Raw genomic sequence first — 20,725 nt, forward strand, 5'->3', positions numbered from 1 at the left:
TTGTTAGCTACATACAGTCATTTGTAGTTACCGCCGTTTGATAATGCGTGCTGCGCTCGTATTTTAGAACAGCGCGTTCAGACTTTGCCTAGATAGATGCCTAAGATGTTTCAAACAAAGGGATTCGAAAAGTACTTTTCGTGGTACCGCATGTTCGCGCACCGTTAATGGCTGCAAGCGGAGATCTCTGCAAAATGTCTACGGTGCTCAACAGCGGCCAAAGTGCTACTGTCCACTAGAATATTTTTGTTAGATAAATATGAACATATCAATAAACAGCCCTGCAAAAGTGTTGTCACAAGTACCTTTCAGTTGGGTACGTGCTGAAGTATCACCGAAATTCCAGAAGGCTCGTATTTACAAAAACTGTATGAATGACAGTAGATTTCACTTGGAACTTCGTATAGTTTTAGATGCCTAAGAATTTAGGAAGTAGGCCGACATGTATTCCTCAAAGCAGTCGGAATGTTGCCTTTAATTATGCTTCGACAAGCGTATGATAAATTAAATGCTTTCAGTCCAAGAAGACCTGATCTTAATCTACTCGTTGTTTTTGCGCCGATTCCATATACGCTGACCCGAAATCTAACATTGACACATCTTCGGCTTGAACATCAAAACTTCGGCTTGATCAATAATTAACGATGGATCCCGCGCTGGGCGTTAGAACGAGTTGATATTAATCCCTCTCCTCCGTTTATGCCATAGGCTGCATTCAAATCCCTGCCAAAATGATGACACATATATCGTTCTGAACGCATCAAACGCGTCAGGCAGCTATAACTTCACCGCCGAGTTAATCATTGACTAGCAAACATTATTTCTACAAACGATTATTGAGAACGTATTTAAACATGTTAGATGGCTAACATATGGCCGCTAGGCGTCTTTAATTGCATACAGATTAGTCACTTGCAAACTTCTAGCTTACTGCCTGCTTTGAGGCATTCATTCGAATCTGCTGCGTTCATTTTACCCGTTATTCCGCTGTTTCCAGGCTTATTTCATTTATTCATTCTGCACACTACAACATGGGTAAGTCGATCGAGTTAAAAAATAACTTCATATGTTTTTCTCTGAGTTTCTACGATCTCTCGTCGCCGTTCCTCGCTCCCTCCAACCTTCGTCCAGTTATTGCGTTGGCATTACGGGCGCCAATATTTACGTTCATGATAATGATGACGACGGCAGCGACAACGACGGCAGCGCCAAGATGCTGACTATTAACAGCTGCCATCTTGCCCATCAGCATGTCACATTTTGTACGACGTCAGGTCCGCACGGTGTTATGCCTGTTCGTATGAGAGTGCATGTTGTTAACTAAAGTCGACGACGCACGTCGCTAGGTGGCGTCGCTCGCCGAGAATAGAGAGCTTGCCGCTGTAGATATCTTCTTCAACGTGGAAGCTTCGTTGTCGAATTGCTTGTAATGTTATGGCCCAAGAGGTGCGGGGCAGGCGGCAGCACTGGTGCTCGTAGAGCCAATGCGGTCGGCCTCTGCGGATCAGCTTGATTACCTACTCGCCTTTTATTATTAGGATTACTGCTATAGCATGCCAAATCTAGCATAAGGAGCAGCTTTAAGAAACTTTGTCTGACCGGAGCTTAATAGACTATTGTTTATCATAAGATCTAAACGTATATTTTCACGTACTTTCGATTTCAACAGCGGTCGCTAACAATAAGCTACTTTATTGCTAGCTTGACAGCGTGTCAGCATGCGTCAGCGCTATACTGCTAGGCCTCCGCGGATAACTTGCGATGAACCTTGGCCAGCACCTACTAATTTGTTCGGTTATCCAAAAGCGTGTCTCTATCTGCCTATTAGGAACCGTACGAAGCAGCAGTGCCATATTTGTGTCTACCTCTCGCGAGTGGGCAGAAGGCGCTCATGTCGTCAAGATAACGACAATTTTTTTCATCACCACCGCCTCCGACCTTGCAAATTTCGTGGAATGCGTTATACGTGTGATCTTTTCTCTTCATAAAATAATTTTAAATCTCCGAAAAACACTGGCCACGGGCTGCTTACATTCTCGCATAGGACGCTTTCGGGGGATGCGTACGCGTTTACCTATAACCTCGGCAATGAGATGATCCAGCTTGCTCCATAAATTTACTTCTTGGACTACCTAACCGCTGTCTCTGCCCAGCCCTTACTAATATTAAGCGCCGCTCCCAAACTTCTCCGGGAACAGAAGAAGACATTCTCCTTACAAACCCTACTTTCATCTTCTGCTGTTGAATCTGGAACCGGTGGGGCAATTTTATGCCATATCGGCTTTTTGTGATCCTAAATCTGAGGAATTTTTAAGACAGTACGGCCTGGTAGCAGGTTCAGAAAGTGTCGTGCTCAAACTCTCGCCTGCAGAAGTTTAAGGAAAATGTCTTTCAAGATGACATCTTTTGCAGCAGAATATAATCAGATCGTTACATCATGGGCGCTTGATAGCTATCCTAATGTGCTCAATGTTACGTCTAAGATAGCCTCTTACCTTCCGAAACAGGTCACGTTATTCACAGTGAAAGCGTAGTATCCCAAAAAAGGGCAAGTTTTTGAGAAGTTCCTAGTGCCCGAACTACAGCACCACACATCTCCTTGCAAATTGACGTGAATTAACCGCAATTAGCGTCATAGTTTTGCATACAAGCAGAGATGGATATGTTGCCGTTAGCTCTCAACGTACCCATGAAGTATACGTTCACGTTCTGCAAAAAAAGGTTTCGTCGTAAGTACTGGATAAAGTACATCGTGTCCCCTGGATCCCGATTTGACCTTTCGCAAATTTCACGTCTAATCACCGTATTTCGAATTCGCGATCCAAGTCTTTTTTTTTTTTGTTTTTCTATGAAAAGCGCGTCTTCGTATGTTGCAAGGCCGCTTGGAGGATCCGAGAGGCTGCACGCCCTCTAATATCAGCTTTTTACAATCTTTAGCAGAACGCCACCACGGATTTATAGGTTGTTACTTCTCAAGGACATCGGCTGACCGTGAATGCAAAAGTATATACAGTTTTATGTCAAGAAATACTTCCTGCTAACACTACTGAGTGCAACGATGAACGCAGTACGTATGAATAGCATTTTAGGCCTTAGCTAAATGCGGTCTCAATAAACACACGTATAGAGGCTTTTCTCACAGCGAACAAATCGCATTAAAGCCACTCACGATCTTGCGATTGGCAATAAAAGAAGATTATATCTTGTATTTGTGAGATCATCGCTGGTTTACTGTTGGTCACAAACCGTCGCTAAGTCTCTCTAATTGCAGAGCCGACCAAAGCAAAGGCTGTCGTCAGTCTGACTCAACCATTACCCTGATGGTGTATTGTTGCTTCTGCAGATGCGATTCCTGTAACCTCCTCTGACAAACGCCAAATAATGGGCTCGATCTAGCATAGCGGCCAGCTAGAGGCTGCTTTACCAAGCTGATTAGGTGACGGCACGGTAACTCGGGGCAGGCTAGGTCTGGCTGTTTGGCCTGTTGACTGCTGACTTAGAAAAACAGGCGCCAGCCTTACTAGTCGGTCCATACATACTCGCTACAGAACATGAGGCAGTAATGTAGTCTGTACGATATCTAGGCCAGCTGGTGTCTCATCCCATCGCCCCTCTTGAGCATCACCGCGCCGATAAGCAGCCCTCGAGGCAGAGCTGTGTTACGGACACAGAATTACGAAGGGAAAAAGCCTGCTTTCTTTTTCCTTCTCCTCTGCTTTCCCGGATAGGCGCAACGGCGTCAGCAGCAAAAGCTTTCTTTCTCACTGTTTTAACGCGACGAAACCGACATCGTAGGTAATACAGCTGGTAGCTGTGTCTAGCGAACAACAGCAGCAGCATCGGCAACCACAACGCCGAATGCCAGCAAAAGAAGGCAGACCGAGCGTATAGACCCTGCCGCATAGTCGTCGTAGTGGTCGGCCGAACTGGGCAGCGAACAAACGACTGAATGGCGGCTGTCTGGCTGCTGTAGCCGCTGTGGTTGTAGTGGTGAGTGAGTGCGGCACATAGATGCGCTGCTGCTGCTGCTGCTGGCGAGGAGCAGCAGCAGCAGCAGCAGCAGTAGCGGAAGCTACATCAGCAGTCAGCGAAAGAAGCTGACAACGGGCGGATAACATCACGGCCGTCGGCACAAAGTGAGGCAGCAGGACAGCGACGGTCAGAGCCTTTTTTGTACGAGACCCAATAGCAGCCGGTTGGGTCGTCCCAGGAGCCGTCAAAACTAACGGACGGCGCCACGTTTCAGCGACTAACCAGCCACCCAACCCGACGGAGCCAGACACTGACTCGACGACGTGCTTTGGCAGTACAGCCCGTGCGGACGGTACCATAGGTCGCCAAATGTGAGTGCGCTACAATCGCCGAACAATTGCAGCAGCGTGCAGCAGAGGCCCAATAGTGAATCTTGTTCATTGGAGTGGGATCGGTGGTCCATGTGTGTGTATGTGCAGGAACGGCATTAGTAACTGCAGTTCGCTCTCGGTCGTCTCTATCGGAGTCTGATTAGACCGCCAGGTAGAGAAGCGAGTAACCAACTAAGCGTGACCAATCAAACACATTTAACTTCTATTACCAGTTCCGTTAACAGTAACCGGCCCGTTGTTCATAGCTTCAAACACAGTAATGGCTCCCCGCAAGAACCAGAAGTTCGGCTCGCAGGAGCCTGAGTGCGAGTCGTGCCCATGCCAGCGCCTTATCTACTGGAGGGACCCGCAGAAATCGGGACTTGCCCTTGGCTTAGGTTTCATCATTCTGCTTTCGATTTCAAAATTCTCACTCATCTCGGTGCTGGCCTACTCTCTACTGGCTGCTGTTTGTAGCGCGTTTGGCTTCCGCGTCTACAAGCTCGTCATGTCGAAAGTGAACAAAACAGAGGAAGCCCATCCGTTCCAAGAGCTGCTTGATACTCCTCTTCCGGAGGCGCTTTCCGACACCGACCGTGCGCGAAAATTCGGCGAATCGCTATTCTCAAATACGCTGAACTTCATCAGCAGGTTTCGATCGCTTCTGCTCATCGAGGACCTGATCGAGTCGGCCAAGCTTATCATCGTGCTTTGGTTTGTCACGTACATCGGTGCTTGGTTCAACGGACTTACCCTTGTCATTTTGTCCTGGATCGGCCTCTTTACCCTGCCCAAAGTTTATCTCGAATACCAGACCGAAATCGACGAGCAGCTCGACAAAGTGTGGTCTATATTTGGCCAGGTTCGAAGCAAGATTCCCGGACAAGTCGCTAAAGAGGACTAAGTAACGCATGCCCTATTCGCACGCCGACCTTTTAATTAATCACAAACCTACTATCTACCACCACTGCAACAACGGCAACAACTAAAATTAAGAAAACCACACAATCCGCTTATTCGATTGGCCGTCATCACTGAATAAACGGATTACTTAGCCTGGTTGCTTCTTTCTCTTTTGAAGCCTAAAACTCATCAAGGATTACTCTGCATCATCCACTTGGCGAATAGTGCGTCCAAGTGGGTTTATATAAAACAAACAAACAAACAAACAAAAGACGGTACCCACGAAAAGGTGTGATCGATATAGCATGGAATATTACCTTTACATACAATATTATTAATTGTAATTTAATATCAACTGATGATGTGTAGGACACATACGAGTGTTGCGCAAGTGAAATAGGCCTGAAAGGTTGGTGCGAAATGATGGGATCGAGTGGAACTAACGCTAGGAAAAGAAAGAGTTAATTATACAGGCTACAGCTGATGAGCGAAGGACAAACTGCTGCAGATTTTGGTATGTCAGGTGATAGGGTGGGATGAATTATCTGCACACTAATTAAGAGAAGTTGACGTGTTGGCGTGATGAAATTTTCCATAGGCGCCTTATAGCTGGCCAAGCCAGAGACAATCAGCTGGCGGTGTTTTTCGGGTTCCTACCCGTTAGTCGTAGCTGAAGGTGATTCAGGTGACTAAACCTCTTGAAGACGGTTACCTATAAAAGCGGTACACACATACAAGATTTCGACACTTAATACACTCGATAGGTGTTATTGCCTTTTGTAATTAAAATAAATTATGGTTATGACAAAGACGAAGACGATGTGATGAATAGTGACGTTGGGGAGAAGACGGGCGAAGATGGATGATGAAGCAAAAAAAAAGAAATAAACCATTTATATCTATAAAAATTACAATAAAAAAACCGAGTTACGTGTAGTCTTTTCATACGCACGCAGATTTACGGCCAGAGTCTTTTAGAAATATGACCTGATTTTCGCTAAGTGTGCCCTAGTTTTTTCAAATATGTCTAATAGTCATCTTCCTAGATGAATTATTGGTGCTCAGTATAATAGTTGTATGATTATCGACGGTACGTGTATATTTTGTGCGGTCCCACAGATGGTATTTGACCGATGTCGGAGTCCTTTTCAGTGCTGAATCGGTTTTGATAGGCGTTTCAGGCAATACGGGCAGCCGCGACAGACGTGCTAAGCTGTTGATGAGTCGCTCTTGTATGAACAACGGGTCATTTGGTTACTTGATAGTTAACATTTTGGTAGTTAAAAGAATTAGCAGCAGCAACGCCAGCGAAGTATTTTAACGGAGGCTAGCGTCTCTTCGGTCCGCCCTATTCTCAACCTGATCAGCGGTGGTCGCCTATTGCAGCGACGGCCATATTAGCATCAACGTACAGAACGAATGAACGGACACCGGCCGACTCTATAACAAGTTGTTTCGCCCACTAGCCCTACCGCCGGCCCACTATTGCTGGCTACGGCGCCGATGTCTAGCCTCTGGCAAACTCTCCTCGCGCGCCGCCTATGAGATGAATGGTTCCTTAGCCAGCTATCCCATCGCGAAGCCATAAAGTCATGACGAAACTTGTCCCGCAGAGGCTCAAGAGCGAGCCAGTCTATTTAGATCTGCATACCTGCCTGCCTGCCTGCCTGCCCTGCTGTATCTGTACTAATCGAATAGGGCAACGGGTGTCCTGGCCACTTGTGACCCTCGAAGCTTTTGCCGCATTGGGGCCTGTTGGCTTTCGCAGCTGTTGTGATATACCGTTAGAGTCACGGTTGGCTAGCTAAGTCGAAAGTTTCAAGCTTTGGCTATAGTGCAGTGGTTCGTCAAAGTTTGCGCCCTTACCAGTTGTCGCTTAGCGAGCCCCTAAGGGCAACAACGTATGCTGCTAACGATAGGAAGGCATCGTCAAAGGTCGTTTCACCAATGGCTACTTGCAGCTGGGGCGCTAAGTTCGCAGCAGCAACAATTATTGCTGCCACTGCAGTGAACTGTGACGGCAAGCGCCGGCTGTCCACCGGGTTGTCACAAGGCGCGCCTACGTTGTTCGGCGGATGTCCAACGTGTCAACCTGCGACGCGGCGTCACCTGAACAGAGCAGGCGACAATGGTGGCGGCAGTGGTTGCAGCAAAATGGTTGGAAGAAGTCGAAAAGAGCAAACGCAAATGGTACCGTTGAGCGAGGAGAAATATGGCTTGCCGCCCATACTATCTGAATGGATAGAAGGAATAACGACCGTAGGGGCCGCTGATGTTGAAAGGGCTCAGTCAGCTCCGTTATCGTGCACATCAGAACTGCTGGAACTTCTAGCAAAAACGCGTTTTCAGTTTGGCCAATCGGCGGGACCAACAACACCTTGCCAGAGTGCTTGCTTCATATACAACGCATAGAGACAGTTATCCTTTATATGTTTTGGTGATGTCTGTTTGCGTTGTACACACCCATACAGGTATATACACACAGGCATTACGGCATGATAAACTGGTTGATGGTTCTACGTCTTTCAGCACCCCGGCGCGCATTTAGCACTTGGAAACCCACTCGTTATAGGTCATTCACTACCGGCTGGGAGCTACTAATGAACCGATACGTAACTTCGACGGCAGACCCTTTTTGTTTTCGTCTGCTTCGCAAGCTGCAGGCCGCGTGAAAATACATAGTGATACGCAAATAAAACAGACGAAGGCATAGGAAAAAATCTCTTTAACCTGTCATTTTAAGTAGTACACTGGAAGTTGTAGCGCAGGAACTAACTGGCCCTAAAAAAACTAACTTAACCGAGTGTTTGTTAGATAATAGCTTTTAAATGTCTGATACTTATACCGTCAGGCACTGCTTTTGGCGGCTGGTTAAATTCCAGTTAATTGAATACGGAGAGAATATGGGGTTTTAGATTATGCCGGCTTTACTGATGAAACATTCGAAGAAATCAGCGCCGTGAGACCTAGTAATTCGTTTAAACAATAAACTTCCGGTAACGTATAGCCTTAATTGAAACCGATTAAGCACATATTATACAGGGCCTAGATAGAGATAGGTCTACTGGCTGCTATATGAGCGGTATCCCGTTCGAAACATTCTAGAAAAGCTGCCAGCATGAGTTAGTCTCCAATGAAGGATATGTAGTATTTCACCCAAGCATCCCTGCATCAAGAAGATTCAGTTTAAGTAGGAAAACTTGCACCAGGCAGAAACTCTATGCGGTTAGTTGTAATACTAATACCATTCCTTCGTATTTCCCAATATCCTGTTTGAAATTAACTGTGCATCTTGTAACGTATTAGTAATTCAGGCGTATACCTATTCGAGACGCTTAAGTGCAGCACATCACTTATTTCATTAGAGAACTAGGAAGAAATAGGATTAACTATGAACAAACACCCACTATCTTCCCATTTGATCATCATACCTTCGACGCAAACTTGTCGTAATAAAAATTGCGTCTTAAGAGATGTATTTCGACCCCGGAAGCTACCGATCGCAAAATCTTCATTAGCGTTTTTTAAGAGCATTGTGAACTCTTCAGATAATGAAATGAACTCGTTGCTTTCATAAAAATAATTTTCAGCTGTTGGCAATGTTAGCGGCTACTGTCTACTACAGTAACCCCAATTACTCGAGAGCTACCTTCAACCGCTCTGTCTTTATAGCCTTGTAGCACCTGGGCCGGTTCTGGACGGCATTCGTGCATCGAAGTTGGGCGGGTTGGTATGGTAAGACCCACAGGGCGCTTTGCTCATATGCGTAAACCTATTAAAAAGCTGATTTCGTTGCAGAGTTTCACATTTGTTGGCCACACGAGATATTTGAAAACGATGAAACGCCAACTGTAAGCCCAGGCCTTAACTCAAATACTTAAATAGCTTTTCCAATCGAGCTGCTCTTGAAGTGAGCCTGTACGCAGCTAGACTGCGAATTACACAAGGAGCTATATAGAGCAGTATTCGCTTTCGACAATTTATATAAAAGTTATACCAGTTTTATATATATATCTAACGTGCTAAAAAGCAACAAGGTGAAAGTAGCACAACCCCTTGATGTATTCGATGCGTCCCTTAGAACGGCCACGTTATGTTTCACGGTTGTTTTTCTTTATAATCATTAACAAAAAACAGATATTAAACACAATGCAGACGTTTTCTGGGAAATATTCCTTCTACTAGCAAAATTTCGCGCAAGTATTGCGGACAACTCATGAGCCTGATGTCTTATTGGCTTATCTAAAACCGAGGCCATTCTGGCAGTAACTAAGCATAGTTTATAACTAATCAAACTTAGATTGGCCTTCCAAGTTCTTCGCCGAGACTTATTTCGTCTGTGTGTGACGGGCGTAAACGTAAGATGCCAAGCAAGACGTATGTATGAAACACGCTAATCAGGGTGCCATCCAGAGATTGCCATTTTTTGGCTCACTTAAAGTTATTAAATCACTTCCGCGAGAGTTTTTACTTCTGGATTTGTTTTCTAAATACGAATCTGCTAGCAAGGCAGATCCGACAAATTCTGAACGACATTTAGAGGTAAGTATCAGGTTGGCGGATCACTCTCGTCCACAGCCAACCTTACCAATTAAATTAACATCATATTATTTTTACATTGTGTTTTTTTCTAGACGTTCTACACATCCAAACAGTGGGAATAATTTCATAAGCATGCTTATTGTCGTCCTGTTTCCCGTTTTCATTTTAGCTCCAACCCTCTCAAGCGACCGTATCGCACTTGCTAGTAAAAATAGTTTCCAATAGTTTCTAATAGTTTTCAAAAAGTCAGTGGCTTTCCAAGATTTCGCTGTACAGAATTGATCCTTGGGCATCTAGGCGTGGGCCAGCTGGGTTCTAGCTAAAGGGGCAGATGCGAACTGTTCTAGCAAAACACGTCAGCTGCCGAATGTCACATTAATCAGCCCCTCAGATACTGGGATTTCTTTCAGCAATTAAGAAAGAAAAAATACAAGTTACTCCAACTGACTAGTAGCTAATTGTCGGCCCGCAGAAACTGTGAGAATAGAATTTGACGAAGTTAAGCCATTGCCTTGACGAGAAAATCCTGACAGCGTCAACAGGGGCTGTTGTGAGTCACAAATTAATCGATCGAGCAGCAATTTACTAGGAGCGAAAAATGGAGGCTTGACAACAGTGACAATTACCATTAGCGTTTGTATGGTGGACAGTATCAAACGCTCGTCGCGTCTCAACGGAGTTAGAGGACTGATAACACTCACGTTGAACATAAACGGAAACTAGAATATCTACCGGCCTATAGCAAAGCCGTGTCCGTCCTGCTGTTATCGCTTCGACCGATCAAATGCGGTTAACCAACGCGACTCGTAGCGATTTTGCGGTGATCGCAAATACAATGGGAACACAACGGTAATAGGGAGTCGCGAACTGAGCCGTTTCAGCATAAATATTTTATGCTGCCAATCATAAACAGCGAGTTGGACAACAGCAAAACAACGTAACCCCCATGGCAGTGGATCGTCGTAGTTTTACGTAGTTGTAATGGCGTACGTTTTTTTATTTCTGGTCTGGTGGCAGTGACTCACCCTCGTCGACTAAAAATACGTGGGTATATAAAGATATGTATTTCGGTAACGTTCGGGAGTGGCAGCCACACTCAACAGTCGAATTCAACGAATTGCTATGAATAGCGTTGTGAGTGCCGTTTGTCCAGCTGGGCCTAATCATCGACAGTGTCAGTTGTGTGGATAGCCCAACGGCGGAAGGCTTCAGCCACTGCTGGAAGCGCTGTAAAACTTGTTTGCCTTGTTTAATTAAGGTAACCTTAGGCTACGTAATTGTTTACTTCGCACGAATATGAACTCGTAAGCATACGGGAATTTTGCCGGAATACTTACAAACAAAGCCTTCTCGAAGCTGTTCACGTGAGAAGTTTGTCCTCTAACGTAACCACACGTTAGAATATTGCGAAAGTATGTGCGTCAGAGTGATAATGGAGGCTGTTATATGGATCGCGTCACGTACCATTTTCCGGATTTTGTAGTTTCTTCCAGCTGTATTTAAGCCATTGCTATTTTCCTCCTTCTTTTTGCTTATTGCTCCTTCTTTTTGGCGACATCAAAGCACCCTAGGGGACGCTGATCAGCTCATGTACAAATGTAGACGTCTTTCGCGAATTGTCTTATTGCACACGCATGTACGCCTGGATTCCCTAGACCAAATATTTAGGCACCAGGACCAGTTGTTTACGCATAGACCCGCCGCAAACAGAGAACAAGTTAAGTTGTTGTCATTACGGTATGCTTTAGATTTTAAATATTAGATGTATGATTCCAGCGGCGCTAGCGTTTTTTTTTGCTCGAAGCAAATGGTTTTGCGTGAGCGAGACTACGGCCATCCTACGCGAAGCATACGTTGAGTTCTTCATTAGCTCCGATGGGCTCATCACTACTGGGCGTTTTTAAGCTGGAGCGGCGTATCAACTGGCGCACACTTAGTCTCCGGCGTAAGCAAAGAAAAACTGAATTTTGTCACCGATATTGAATTCGGAAATTGGAAAACGCGATAGAAGATAGTCCGCAGTCGATTCCCGTCGTGTACGGCCGCCCGGAATAGTAAAACAGCGTCTATAGCAAATCACGACCGCTTACCAGTACGAGTGCTGCATTCGCTTTCGCAGCCAGCGGCACCGCCCAATACGCTCTAAAGGCGAGATGCTGCACGAGATCTTCTGTTTGGGAAGAGGATTCTTCCCGTCGCTCGTCCATGTCGTTTGCCAGTTGCCTCATATCGTAACATGGATCCGCTAACCAGTTGCCTAATAGTATCGCATTGGCAATTTATATAGGCTATGAGACTACCAGTGGTGCAGTTCGGTGTAAGCGGATCTGGAATGCGTACATTTCAAGTTTATGGTAAACAGTATTTCATGGCTTCTGATGATGTTCGCTCCTATTAAGGCTCTAAGTAATGACACGCAGTAACAGGGCTAGTTACATATAGCATTGAATAGTTATTGACAGAAGTACGAAGTAGCCGAAGCATCTCTCTGGACAGCTCAGGAGTCTTTGTTTCACAGCAGTAAAAAGCCGATTTACTTACGCAACACATTTGTAACAGATATTTTAGCACCATTTATAGGCATGCTACAGGCTGCTCTGATACGAGTAAATGAAACCATTTAAAAGACAACAGTAGTTATAACTGCTGGATTTTAGATAAATACTAACGAAATCGGATAACAACATAGTAGCCTTAGGGTACTTGTGACACGTTGCATAAATTTTTTTTTTAATCTAAATGTAAACTATCGGCATATGCATTTTTAGTAATGACGGCTTTTGGTTTAAATTTCAAGTAAAAAGAGACTTTCCGTCTTTTCTTGCTTTTTTTTTTTTGATGGAAACGCTTTGCATTGTATCATCCTGTTGCCAGGATTGCCTTTGTAAATACAGAGAGCGTCGGGGATAGTTATACTAAGCAGATTTGTTTGAACAAAACTGCTATATGCTACGATCGGCTGGAAGTTCTCAGCGTCTGTTTCTTTTTCTCGTTGTCGTCGTTGTAGTCATAGTCCCTCTTTCTGCTTCTGCTCCGTTGCGTTCCCCTTCTTCCGATAACATGGATTACCCGGAAGCTCCGCAAGTCGTTGGGATGGACAAGTGTTCCGGACCGGAGAGACGCACTAACGGCTTCGGCGCGATCGGTAACGGTTCGACCCCGGGGGCGGTTTATGCTCCTGCTACTGATGTTGGTAGTAGATGAGATCGACACAACTGCCGTTAGTTACCTGAGTTGTTGACTGGGTCGTGGGATAGATTTGGCCGAACTAATAGAAGAAATAAGACCATCACCACTAGCGTTACCATCACCAGTGCGTTTAGTCAGCGAAAACAGCCAACACAACGAGCTGAAGTGTTTCCAGCTGTGATCGGTCTGCCTTCGTCGTTCAAGAGGATGGCTTTAACGACGCGCTGTCGGTTGTTGGCTCGACACAAGAGCAGGTGTTGATAGACACTTGCGTAATCTGCATAAGGTTAATGTTGGTTATATCCTTGATGCACTTACAGTACGACACTAGGGGGCAGCAGCAATCCAACTCTTTAGATATGAAAAATATTTATCTTAATTGAACTTTTATTTTGTGTCGTTTCGTATTGTTTTCGATTAAATTTGCGCGAAGTAGGTGCTTCAGTGATTTGAATAAATAATATATAGAGTCGCGCGCATTCCTATGAAAAACGTTCAGCAAATACGGACGGGAATTGAAAATTTAATCGTAATGTATGAAGCTGCAGTCTGTAGTCAAAGTCTATACAAGTACAATTCTAGGTTCCTGCAACGTCTGGAATAAATATCTTGTACGAGCAGTTAGATATAAACTCATACGAACACCACGCCTCGAAGAAGTTATACAGGGGTCCTAAAATGTGCCTTAGCCACCTTTCTAGTGATTGATAAAATCTTGACTTTCTGAATCCTACAATCCGCACATAACCATGTCATTATTTAGGCAGTTAACAGCCTTCCTCTAACTAAATTAATCTACCAGCGTGACTGTTTATTTACAGGGCCCAGTTATAAATGAAGCTCATCTCTTAGTTCTGTATTTCGTCAAGGTTTGCTTGAATTATTCCAGCAGATCGTACGAATCTTTTGAAAGACATGCGAGCGACTACGTTGCTGGGAATTCTAAGAACGCAGCAAGGACTTAGGCCAATCCAGTTATAGACTCGCGTGTTGTGTTGCATGCGCAACGGCTTTTTTAGGTGATCTTTATAGGATTGAAGGCTGAAATTTAAAATACAGTAAAATTCAAAGCAAGAAGATGGCGGCTTCGGTGGCACTAACCGAGAAACGGGTCCTATGTTAGCACGAATTTTGTTTACCCGCTTTCAAACAGAAGGCAAAGACCATCTGACCCTTTTGCCAAACCTCTAGATTGATGCCTAGGTATAACGTGTTCGCTATCTTATTCATGTCTTCATTCCTATTTTTGCCCATTTTGACTTTGTCTTTTTGGTTACTGTGTTCTTCTTCTTCTTACCTGGTGACATACAAAGCTACGCGGTGCAATTCGGCACGGTGATGACGTCATTCAGAAAAAAACATTTCTGTTTGGTCGCCCCACATATACGAGCGTATTTTTAGCGGTTGAATGACCGATTCATCTATCTCGCCCTATGTCTCCTGCTCTAGAGATAACGGCGAGTAAAAATCCTATTCCAACTTCAAGCGGTGACAACGTTGGATGCTCCAGCCTGTGGCTGTCTGAGTCTAAAAGCTTTCGAGCCTTGGCGCGACCTGCAAGAAACCGGGAGTTAAGTCCTAAGAAAGAAAGTGTGGGGAAGACGGAAAATAAGGTAGGAACAGCACACGACATCTACAAATAGAAATTCAGCCATGATATTTTTGGACGGGAATGAAGCCTTGCGGAATCGCGTGTGAAGAAGGCCGTTCTCAGGTAGGCTAAATAAAGCAATAGCGTAGACTGCCTGCTTAAATTCTATAAACAGCATAAAGATAACCGTCACATCTTGCAGAAAAAGCCATGCAGAACTGCATCTACAACTTGCATAACTTAGCAGATATTATAGCGTAGTCTCTTCATAGAGCAAAAAAGCGCATAAAGATCCTGCTACAGTTCGGCCAGTGTTTAACTATTACTGTGTCGTTTGTCAAAGAGAGTATAACTAGTTACAATCTCACAGTTATGTCTTCAGTTAGTATTATTATTATTAAGATCACACCGGAGCAGCCATTGTTTGATTTGCAAAGGCGGCTAGAGGAAACTGTAGGCACCGTGACAATCTCCAGAACGCCGAGTCCAATCGGACGCCGATCAACTAAAAGCAAGACCTTCAAACGTATGGAAACACTCCTAGGTTTGTTTAGGTTCCAGTGATCGCTTAGTGGGTAATGTTATTCCTACTAACTAACCTTAATATCTAAATCTTAATGGAATTCCGATAAAATACCTAACGGCTATATCGGGCGCAAGACTCGAAACATAGAGGCTAGAGTTCCAGCGTGAAAGGTAAGTCTAGCTAGATGTGGATTATTGGGGTTTTGTCCTCACTTGGTTTTAATACCTACAGCCCAAATCTATAATTAGAAGAAGGATTTGCAAATACGTATAGTTAATCTGCTTCGTTTTCAAAGTATTCCTTGATCAATTCTCATTTGATCTATTCAACTCAGTAGTCGCTAACTAAAAACGGATCTAATATTCGGAATTTCAACGACGGCTTTTCCAAGCATTGTATAAGTGACTCAGCCAAGGAAACTATCTAGTAATAGCGAATCGTTCAGAGCATAGTAATATGGGCATTTTTAATAATGTGTTTTTATGTACCTGGTAGTCAAGTTACGGTGTTGAGGACGCATGCGGCATGCCACTACATTCTTAAATTAGCTCTAGGGCAGTACAATAAAAGAGCCTTAAATACAACTGAGATATTAAGGAACGTCACCTTCGGTCCTCACCGGTGCCACTCGATCGCATACTCTTCAAAAAAGGGAATATAGCATTTTTTACAGTAGACCTGTTGAGGCATTAATTTATAGGGACATTTTAGGTATTGTTTTCACTATTCCACAGCATTTCATAGCTACAATATATAGTAGAAATAACGGTCCTTCGAACCGCGACGTCAAACAGAAGGACGAAAAAAATCTATTGCCACTCAATAAATTGTATAACTGAAGGGCTTATCGGCGTTATTTAGATGCGGCTGGCCTTATTTTTACATGCGTAGCTCGTCCAAGCCAACGACAATGACATATAGAAACCTATAGTATTTATACATAGCGATCGCGGTAAAAATAGAACGATATCACCGCTCGCTTTCCGTCTATCCCAGGGAAGACAATGTCAGTTAATCTCCAGTGAGTATGCAGTAAAACAAACGATGCTGGACACCGCATCAACCGTAACAACACATAGGCCAAAGCAATGGCCACTGTTTACTCTGGTGACAAGTATTAAAGGTGAAGGGTTACTGTCGCTTTCCGACCGATGGTTAAATTTCCGCGTGTCAATACAATAATAGATGATTGGTATGTATATAAAGCTTAACTAACTTTAACGTTATATTATTATTACGTTACGAGTATCTACCTGATATATTTGCTTGATTGTGACGGCAGTGAAACCGCAGTGATCGTAAAGAACGCTTACGCTAAGTGTGCTTCTATTAATTGGAAGCTGCTATCAAGTAGTCACTCTAGACCGTCGTCACAAGTTTTGTGCCGTGAAATACTAGTTTCCTTTTCATGATAATGCGCGTGGAACACGAGTTTAAATCAGAACACCTATTATCGATAGTCTCATGCCTTTATGGCTATTCCAGTACGTACTAAATATATTGTACGAAAAATTATCTCCCGAAACATTTTGTAGGCTGTTTAAATACAGAAGAAAAAAAATAATTGAAACTGACAGGTTTGGTTTAGTAAGAGAGCTTTCATTGTTTGGTATTCAGTTATTTCTATATTATATTATGACGCTAGTCGTAACGTGGAAACACAGATTTTTTTGGAAAAAGGATGCACGGGTGGGCATGAAACTGGAACGGTGCCTTTGACGCTTGTGCTATTGGAGGTTGACAAGCCTTACCCTGACCATCGCGGCTTCATGCGTTTTTTCATCAATGAACGGAAAATATTTGAAAGGAAGGTGATACCGCACGTACATCATGCATTAAATATTCGTATTCTGACAATCGACTAGCACTAAGTGAGTAAAATGAGACTGATATGGTAAATAATACGCCAATGCCTCGACTTTTGCATTAATATTTTATTAATCACCTAACTAACAGGTGAAATTGGGCCAACACAAACAAGTCGCATCGTCCTGAAATCGGAACGCGGAACTTCACCGAGCAAGCTATATCCCGAAAGGATTGCTATAAAGATAGTCCTGAACGGCTTTCGTCATGTATTTTGAAATCACTGATGTAAGCGTCCTTTTAGGTATGTTTTTAAGTAAATTGTTTATCGTATCACTGTTGATTCTGCTGTTTTCTTTCACCTGAAAACAACGATAAATGTTATCTGTTAATAACAGAGCTACACATCATTTGCCAAATGCGAGACAATAGATAATCAGGTCAACTTATCTATACTTTTTTTAATGTTTAACAAGTTAAGTAGTTGAAGTGTTCGTTACTTTACTGTTAGTTTGTTGTTTGGCAGTAGAGGCTCGTTAGCAGCAAACGGGTTACTTGAAAGGTCAGGTTAGTCTGAATTTACCAAAACGTATGAACGCTACTTCTCTGTAGATCTGATGATCAGGTAACTGATCAGTGTTCGTTTCCACTGAACATTGAATTGTGCGTATGATATGCACGTACGTACGTACGTACGTACGTACGTACGTACTGGGCAGTCTTGCGAGGAACTTTTGCTTTGTACTTGATTTGAAACAATTGCTTTGGTACAAAGTTAAAATCACAGAGACTCGAATGATTTCGTTTGACAGTCTTATTCGTTCACTCAGCCATTGTGGGTACTGTGTGTGTTTTCAAGTACTATAAACAATGCATTGCGCGTCCCTTAGTCTTCTCTACAATGCACAGCCGTAAGTGTTACAGTTGGCTAACTAACTGTCCACTCAAAATCATTTTGATTTACCTCAACTTTGATATGATCCATCCGAAGGATATTGATCGCGTCCACAATAATTTTCGTATCTCTACGCGGCAACGTGACTATTGCTTCTGCCTCGAAGTACGACAAGGTTACAGAAAAGGTTCCAGTTGATCCAGGCTTCTCTTTTAGAATAATTTCAGGATCTCGCATACCTTCAACACAGCGTGCAGTTAGCATTTAGATGACTCGAAACAGCAGACAGTGAGCAACGTAGGCCGCGAAAGTATAGAAAGAAAACAAAAGCACAGTGGACAGAGAAAAGGATTTTGACACTGATCGATTCTATTTCACATATGGTGTATGCTCGAGTCATTTAATAGATTTGTTCAAGCTAGAGAACAGATACATCAATAGTTTAGGAACAGAGCTGTCGTTCGTGATGTTTAGGTAGGGTCGAGGCAGCAGTCATAGAGCATTCTGATCAAAAGGTAATCAGACCACTTATCGTTGTTACACTCATACCAAAACTTAGATTCACTTTAATGTCGTTCTCGTCGCACGTGATGGTTGAGTCTTCATTGACGAAGAAATTTTGTGTATTTTTCAATTCAATTTCACGAATTTTGAACATCGGAATCGAGATGCTCAGGTTTCTGAGCGTGATGCTATTCGATCCACCTCTGCTCGGGTCTGCCGCTTGAAACCCAGCTATCAGGAGCTGTGAGAACAAATAGCAAAATTCATAAATATCATAATGATGTGTAATACCTTCTATGCGATATATTATATTGCGCTTGTGTACTAATCCACGGTAAGTTTTAGATTTACATTTGGTTTTATTTAACATCAAATAAGGCACTATATGAAGGCCAGCGATACGAATCGTCCACTAATGCCTGGCAGGCCTCTAAAAAATGTGTCGCATAGCTTTTTCAACTGGAATAACTGACAATTTTAAGTTATGTGCAAAATACGTATAGAATGGATCCACGAACGTAACGTGGTAGTAATCAGCTGCCGAAATGATACCTAGCCATATCACTAATGGCATCGACTGTGCATCGACGATTTAGTCCACAGCATTGGGTTTATAGGTGTGCCAAAAGACGAACGATGTTTCGAACGAATGGTTATCTTCATAGGTGGGCTCTATTGAAATATGATTTGCCCAGGAGCTAACGCTAACAGATGTGATGAATAGCCTCTGATAGCTATATAACCCTATATACTGTCTAGCTTTCAGAACTATCAGTGTAAATATTACCTAAACTTCGACGCGCTAAATTGGAGCTCCATGTGATGAATAGCCTCTGATAGCTATATAACCCTATATACTGTCTAGCTTTCAGAACTATCAGTGTAAATATTACCTAAACTTCGACGCGCTAAATTGGAGCTCCATAAATCGTACTATTTATTAATTATAGATAATGAACGATTTTAGATACAATAAAATTAAATACAATAAAATATTCAAAAGGACCGGTTCAAATAGCCAGTGTGCAACACACTAGGGAAGCGAGCTCTATTTATTTAATACCTGTCGCTCTATTTAGGTTTACGCATCACTGAACTGTTCTTCGTGAGAAAAAGGGAACCTGACTTGGGTGATGATCAATCACATAATAACTACGAAGGTATTCATTCATCTTATTTCATCAGAGAAGATTTCATTAATCAGAGAAGGGTGACATAAACTGTTTCAAGATCTACTTGTCGCTAGTTGCATTTAACCCATACTCGAAGCAGGCACTTTCAAATAAACATATAAATATAAAAGTTCACAAAAGGAAAGCCTTGCGTAACGGCTATCAGAAGCCAATTTCGCTATTGCTTTTAATATTGAGGATTTCAGAACGGTGTGCAACGGTGCTTAGTAACTTCCGAAGGGACCGTTGGTCGGGTATTCATTGATACAGTTGTCACAAACGACGCACAGCTTAAAAAACGAAGGCAAAGAATTGCTATCGGTACTTAACGATCTCCATCAAACTCACCACGCGAACGGTAACAGCATTAGTTGTACATCAACGACTTCGGTAAAGGCCTAAAAACGTTTCTTCGAAAAGTAGCATTTTTTCGTATGTCAGTTAAACTAGCCATGTTGAACGCCGGCCTTCCATTTTACTTAATAAGCTATCGCCATGTATTTTGATGTTTTCGTTTGTTAAATTGTCAGTGGATCACTATTATCGGCTAGCAGTTTGCATTTTCTGAGATTTTAGAGTACTAGTAGACCAGCAGTACACAAACATACGAAGTGTTTTCTTCTGTGGCACTGAAGTACCCGGGTTTGACACACTAGCTGACTAAACTAAATCCGATGAGATTTGCCATGTCTCTCATAGGCTATTTTCGACACCGTTCCACAGATCAAACTTTCGTATGATAACTATAGTAATACATTTTATTACTCGGCCTGTCATAGGACACTGCAAAACCTTTTGGGTATAGATTATTTGTGTAACACGTTACAAACGCGGTTGTTACATGTTACTGCACTTCGGATAACGGAGCTTTTTTAAGGCCCTTACGAACAACATTCGATTCACATTTTAAAACCCACGTTCGGCTTTTAAGAATAAAGTTTCTGTTACACTGCCAAATGAGGACCGTATAGGACAGAGTAACTATGTGGTGTTTTTTTTTAATGTGCTTAACTGCGTGCTTAAGATACCTGGGCGAAGTCTTTGCTGCTAGTTTGACAGAAGGCCACGGCAGGCCGATCCTCTGACAAAGCTCCACCCTTCACTAGGACAGACATAGCCGCCCATAATCCCACGATGTAATACAACAAACACATCCATGCAGCATAGCTCTCTCGTTTTCCACATTTGATCAGTTCGGCATTTGATGACGGCATATTTTATGTCGACTTCAGAGGTATAGATCTATTATGCTTG

The 20,725-nt window shown here is 43.2% G+C and overlaps 2 protein-coding genes and 1 long non-coding RNA gene across 3 annotated transcripts; 2 read left to right on the plus strand and 1 right to left on the minus strand.

Moving 5' to 3' along the window:
- The first annotated feature begins 1,115 nt into the window (after positions 1 to 1,115).
- On the plus strand, positions 1,116 to 20,506 carry LOC147758960 (uncharacterized). The gene is made up of 5 exons (XR_015318724.1): positions 1,116 to 3,067; positions 12,796 to 16,286; positions 17,051 to 17,811; positions 19,379 to 19,459; positions 19,678 to 20,506. It is a non-coding gene; the product is annotated as an uncharacterized LOC147758960 (long non-coding RNA).
- Positions 4,092 to 6,172, plus strand: LOC111243199 (reticulon-1-A-like). Its single transcript, XM_022788412.2, has one exon. The coding sequence runs from the start codon at positions 4,624 to 4,626 to the stop codon at positions 5,245 to 5,247; it is 624 nt and encodes a 207-aa protein (XP_022644147.1). The 5' UTR covers positions 4,092 to 4,623; the 3' UTR covers positions 5,248 to 6,172.
- Positions 17,009 to 20,685, minus strand: LOC111250598 (uncharacterized). Its single transcript, XM_022805997.2, has 4 exons — positions 20,500 to 20,685; positions 18,345 to 18,540; positions 17,865 to 18,034; positions 17,009 to 17,262 (listed from the first exon to the last, which is right to left on the minus strand). Exons 1-4 carry the CDS (start codon positions 20,683 to 20,685, stop codon positions 17,119 to 17,121), a joined length of 696 nt encoding a protein of 231 aa, XP_022661732.1. The 3' UTR covers positions 17,009 to 17,118.
- Between the last annotated feature and the right edge of the window lie 40 nt (positions 20,686 to 20,725).

This window comes from Varroa destructor, unplaced genomic scaffold (genome assembly GCF_002443255.2).
Source record: "Varroa destructor unplaced genomic scaffold, Vdes_3.0 BEIS01000001.1, whole genome shotgun sequence".
Taxonomy (NCBI): domain Eukaryota; kingdom Metazoa; phylum Arthropoda; class Arachnida; order Mesostigmata; family Varroidae; genus Varroa; species Varroa destructor.